Source organism: Fukomys damarensis, unplaced genomic scaffold (assembly GCF_012274545.1).
Source record: "Fukomys damarensis isolate Sample0158 unplaced genomic scaffold, DMR_v1.0_HiC HiC_scaffold_18, whole genome shotgun sequence".
NCBI lineage: Eukaryota > Metazoa > Chordata > Mammalia > Rodentia > Bathyergidae > Fukomys > Fukomys damarensis.
The window spans coordinates 4,172,211-4,178,210 of record NW_022900930.1 but is presented as its reverse complement, the minus strand read 5'-3'; the positions used below and the strand labels follow the sequence as shown (position 1 = coordinate 4,178,210).

General features: G+C 44.1%; 1 protein-coding gene across 3 annotated transcripts in view; it reads left to right on the top strand.

Annotated features, from left to right (window-relative positions):
- Ash2l (ASH2 like, histone lysine methyltransferase complex subunit) overlaps nucleotides 1–6,000 on the top strand; it is a 28,825-nt gene that overhangs the window by 12,996 nt on the left and 9,829 nt on the right. For all 3 annotated transcript variants that reach the window (XM_010604767.3, XM_010604757.3, XM_010604775.3), the window contains one exon: nucleotides 1,285–1,502. In XM_010604767.3, the coding sequence (XP_010603069.1) occupies nucleotides 1,285–1,502 (218 nt within the window). The remainder of the gene's footprint in view (nucleotides 1–1,284; nucleotides 1,503–6,000) is intronic.

The following is a 6,000-nucleotide window of genomic DNA, read 5'->3' as shown; positions in this document are numbered from 1 at the left end:
TTTTTTTTTTGGTGCTGAGGATTGAACTTGAGACCTTGCACTTGCAAGGCAAGTGGTGGAACCACTGAGGTAAATCCCCAGCTTAGGGAACATACTCTTTTTTTTGTGTGTGTGTGTGGTACTGGGGATCGAACTCAGGACCTCACACTTGCAAGGCAGGCGCTGGAACCACTGCGCTAAATCCCCGGCCCAGGGAACATATTCTTTAGTAGCTGTGGTGCAGTGGTGGTGAACCTATGGCACGCGTGCCACAGTGGGCTGTTTATTATTGAAAGCTCTGAAAGGTTTGCCTTCTCTACTCTGTCGTCTGAAGCTATAAAGCCCCTCCTCCTTCCCTCCCTTTCTCTTTCTTTTGGTTTTGTTTTTGTTTGTTTCTTGAGTCAGGGTCTCATTATGTAGCCCATACTGGCCTTGAACTCATGACAATCCTCCTGCCTCAGCCTTCTGAGTACTGAGATTACGAGCATGCACCACCATGCCCAGCCCATGAGAACTTTAGGGAGCAAAATTATCCTGGGCTCCATGTCCTAGTTTATGAGCTTGATGCTACCAAAGGACCCTAGACCAGCATCCTTTGGTTAAGCCTTTGCATTATCTCAGGCATTCTGAGAAAGGATAGATGGAGCAGAAGGCAGCAAAACCTACTGAATATTAGCACTTTAACGTTTTTTTGGTTTTGTTTTTGTTTTTGTTCTTGTTTTGAGAAAGGGTCTCACGCTGTGCTGTTCAGGCTGGCCTCAAGCTCTAAGGCGATTCTCCTGCCTCAGCCTCCCAGGTGCAGGGATTACAGACATGTGCCACCACGCCTGCTCTTTAACTTTCTGCCTCTCTTCTCTCGGGCTACTTCCGTTGTCTGTTTCTTACTGAGGTGATAAAATCCAGGTTACTTTTTTACTCAGACTGACAACAGAGAATAAGTGCTCTTATTTTTGAGCTTCTGTTTATTAGTTTATAATAACTGCTCGTCACCTTTTCCCCTTTAGTGTGTACCAGCTGCATATCATGGACAGCAGTATCTGCCAGGAGTCGTCTGTCCTTAGCGAATAACTTGTCAGTCCCTACAGAGTCTAATTTTAACCCAGACTCCTCTGCTGGGAAAGCTTAACCTCATTCATTTCCCTGTCTTGCCTGCAGAGGGCAGGATAGTCTGAGTTATGAAAAACATTTGTTAAGAAGTGGCACGTATTCTGGCTGAACAAGAATCGGAGGCCTTTCTTACACAGTAGAATGTGGTTGAGCCGGGGGGAGTTTTAGTTTCTTGATTTTATTTTTTTCTCTTTGCAGTGACCCTTTGTTTTCTGCTCAGCGTCTTCCCCCTCATGGCTACCCCTTGGAACACCCATTCAACAAAGATGGCTATCGGTACATCCTTGCTGAGCCCGATCCACATGCTCCTGACCCTGAGAAGCTTGAACTTGACTGCTGGGCAGGAAAGCCCATTCCTGGAGACCTCTATAGAGCCTGCTTGTATGAACGGGTTTTGTTGGCCCTGCATGATAGAGGTATGCCAGTGACCCAGGTGCCTTTGAGCTGCCCTCATGATCTTTGAACAGTCTAGGGTTACGCATACATCTCAGTCTGTCACCACTGCCCAACCCTCCAGCTCGCCTTAGCCAGACTGTGCAAGAGATCATTTCCATCTTTCTTTTCCTGTAAATTCAAAGCCATTTTTATACATGTGGGTTTTGTTTTTTTGTTTTTTTTTCTGGTACCGTGGATTGAACTCAGGACCTTGCTCTTGCAAGCCAGGCATGTTGCCACTGAGCTAAATCCCCAACCCCATATGTGTATTTTTTTTTTTAAAAGGCTTACAGTAAAGTTACAAAACTTAAAAAAAGAGTCCAGAGACTCTTAATATCAAGCTTCTCCGAATGATAACATTTTATATAATCGTAATACAGTTCATCATAGTGGCGCTCACCTATAATCCCAGCACTCCAGGCAGCTGAGGCAGAAGGATTATGTGTTTGAGCCCAGCTTGGGCAACTTAGACCCTGTCTCAAAATAAAATTGCTAGGGCTGGGGATTTAGCACAGCGGCACCGTGTCTGCCTTGTGAGCTCAAGGTCTTGAGTTCAATCCCAGTACAAAAAACAAAACAGAAAGTGCTGGGATTGCAGCTCAATGTGAAGGCCCTGGTTCCTCATTTGTTTATTTCTGGTATGCACAGAAAGTAGATTCAGAAAATACTTTCTGTGATGCAAGACAGTAAGGAAGTACATTGAAAGGAAGAGTAGGCCTAGGGTGAAGTTCAGGAATACTGTGCTCACCAGTATGCATGAGGCTCTGGGTTCAGTCCCTGCACCGTGCGCGCGCGCGCACACACACACACACACACACACACACACACACACTGCACAGAGTCTCAGGAAGGAAAACAGCTCTCATGAGAATCATTTACTGATCAGTCTACAGCATTTCCATAAAGCTCTGTTGACATCAGTCTGGAAGTGTCCAGCCAAGACGCTGTTCCTTCAGATAAGTTCTTTCCCTCTTCACCTCTCTCAGTGTGCTTATGTTTAGTTAGGTTCATTTATTGGTGTTTGATGCCATTTTGGGTGTTCTTGCCCGGTGTGTGTGTGCGTGGTCTGTGTATATGTTAGGGGAAGTATGTGAAACATTACTATAATTTTAAGGGGCAGAATTGTACAGACTTTCATTCCCTCTCATCCTGGCTGTGCATTCTTACTCTCTTTTTTTCCCAGTGTTTTCTCACCAACTCCCTGGTTTCTGGTTTATCTCCTGTATTTCTCCTTCTTGTGTATTCTTAATGTTTCAGTACTAGGGATCAAACTTAAGACCTTGCCAAGGCCTTACAAGGCAGGCCCAGTGCCACTGAGCTAAATCCCGAACCCTTCTTGTGTATTGTTTTTTGGTATCAGGGATCGAACTGAGGCCCTTGTGCTTGCGAGGCAGGCGGCAGAACCACTGAGCCAAATCCCCAGCTTATGTATTCTTTTATATAGAAGGGACAGCATTCTTTTTTTTAAGTACCAGAGATTGACATCATGACCTTGTGCTTGCCAGGCAGGTGCTGTACCTGCTGAGCTACATCCCTAGCCTGAGGACAGCATACTTTTGCATTTATTCTATATCAGTTCAGAGAGCTGGTGCCCTTCTGTTTTCCTTTTCATAGCTTTCTCTTAGGTTCTCCGTCACATGGCTGTCCCCTAGCTGGTCCAGCCAGCCTGTACGTGGCATGAAGGTGTTTTCAGCATTTCTCAGCCACAAACACAGCAACAGGGACCTGCCTTGGGCATATTATTAGTATGGGTGCGGTATATTTCCAGGGTAAATTCCTAGAAGTAGGATTGCTGGGCGAAAACCTAAGGGAGACAATATGTCGTTTCGGTAGCTGTTGCCAATTTCTCCTTCAGATGCGTTGTACTGATTTTCATTCCCACCCTCTATATAGAGAGCATTTACTTCTCCATAACCTCTTAAACAGCGTGTGTTGTTCTCTATTTAAGAGTTTTTTTACTAAGGTGCTGAGAATTGAACCCAAAGCCTTGTGTATGCTAGGAGATTGAACCCAGGGATTTGCACATGCTAGCATGTCTTTACTGCTGAGCTACATCCGCAGCCCTTACGGCTGTTTTTAAAAAATTATTTGGTGGCTGGGCTTGGTGGCACATGCCTGTAATCCCCGCACTTGGGAAGCTGAGGCCAGAGGATCGCTATGAGTTCAAGACCAGCCTGGGCTACATAGTGAGTTCCAGGTCAGTCTCAACTACATAGTGAGACCCTGTCTCCAAAAACCAATAAATAACTAGATAGATATGATATGATATGATAAATGGATAGATAAATGAATAAATGAATAAAAGTTATTTTGTTGGACATGGTGGTGCGCACCTGTAATTCCAGCACTCAGGAGGCTGAAGCATATTCCATGAGTATGAGGCCAGCCTCAGCTACATAGTAAGTTCGAGGCCAGCCTAGCGTGGGCTATAGTGAGTTCCAGGTCAGTCTCAACTACATAGTGAGACCCTGTCTCCAAAAACCAATAAATAACTAGATAGATATGATATGATATGATAAATGGATAGATAAATGAATAAATGAATAAAAGTTATTTTGTTGGACATGGTGGTGCGCACCTGTAATTCCAGCACTCAGGAGGCTGAAGCATATTCCATGAGTATGAGGCCAGCCTCAGCTACATAGTAAGTTCGAGGCCAGCCTGAGCTACATAAACCCTGTATATTTCTTTTAATATATTGTATAAATTAATGAGTTTCACGTGTATATATGAATTTGTTGGGGGGTGGGTTGGGGTTTTTGTTTTGTTTTGGTACCAGGGATTGGACTGGGGACCTTGCAATTACAAGGCAGGCAGTGAAAACACTAAGCTAAATCCCTGGCCTTGTTTTGTTTTTTTGTTTTTTGGTTTTTTTTGTACTGGCCTTTGAACTAAGGCCATTCACACTAAGCTATAGTCTTTTGGGGTGTGGGGTGGACCAGGGATCGAACTAAGGCCCTTGCGCTTGCGAAGCAGACAGCAGAACCACTGAGCCAAATCCCTGGCCCTCCTTTTTTTTATACCGGGGATCAAACTCCGGTCCTTGCACTTGCAAGGCAAGTGGCACAACCACTGAGCTAAATCCCCGGCCCTTGAGACAAGATCTTGCTGTGAAGTTCAGGCTGGCCTTGAACTTCTGGATCACAGGCGTACACCATTGCACCCAGCATTTTTTTTTTCTTTTTCTTTTTTTAAGCAGAGTCTCTTTAAGTTGATGAGTTGCCCAGGCTGGACTTAAATTTGTGGTCCCCTTGCCTCAGCCACCCAGAGTGCTGCGATTACAGGAATACACCTCCACTGTCCGGCTGTCTGCATAGCTGTCCAGCTAGCTGTTTGTCTAGCTATTTACTCATTTTGTGGTGCTGGGGATTAAACTCGGAGCCTCTCCCCTGCTGAGTACACGTATTACCGATAAGCTACGCCCCTAGCCCCCAATATGATCTTATCTGGCAGAAATGTATCATTAAGTGCCCCATACTCAAATGGAGGGAAACTGAGCTGTCTCATGAAGGAGGGTGTATCAAAGAATTTTTGGATTTTTTTTTTTCAATTTTGTATTTTTGCAGAACCAGCGTATAACTATCAAAAGTAGGGTATTAGTATCTCATTACTGCTTCTGACTCTGGGTCCTCCCCGTGTTCTCCATTGCACTGGCATATTTTCTAAGACTTCCTCAGTCCCGGCATTCCCTTCATTTTCTTGACTCCGGTGCCTTTGAAAATTATAGCTAGTTATTTCATAGACTACTACTCAGTTTCAATTTGTGATTGAAGTTACACGGCTTCGGCAGGAATATCACTGAATCAACTGTGTTCTGTGTGTTTCGTCCTGTCCAGAACTGGTGATGGTTTTTCACCGGACTGAAGTGATATCTGTCAGGCTTAGCCATTGTACAGTTGCTCTTTTCCCTTGCATGATTCAGTGTTTTGAGAGGAGGTGAGCTCCTTAGTGTCCTGTTAATATTGACTATGTAGGGATCCAACATTTAACAAAATTGAATTAGGTCCTGAGTAAGAAAAAGGGTATTATTTGATAATTGGTTTTTCTGTAATTAATAGTATTCTATCAGTGTTAATTTTTGGAGGGAGTTTTTGGTAAGGATTCTTGCTTGTTTCCCCCAGGCTAGCTTTGAGCCTCCTGGGCTCTAGTGATTCTTCTAAGTAGCAGTTTTCTGGGTTTGTGTATGTTTTATGTTAATTTGTTCTCTTCTGTACTAGAGATTGAACTCAGGCCCTTCATGCTGAACTATATCTCCAGCCATTTTCTTATTTTTTCAATTTGAGACAGGGTCTTGCTAAGTTGTCCAGACTGGACTCAGTCTTGTGATTCTCCTGCCTCAGCCTCCCAGAATGTTGGGATTACAGGCATGTGCCACTATGGCTGGTAATTAGCTAATTTTGGTATTTCTGTTATAGTTGTAAAGTAACATTAGGGGAGACTGACTAAAGGGTATGTAAGGACTCTACTTTTTTTTTTTTT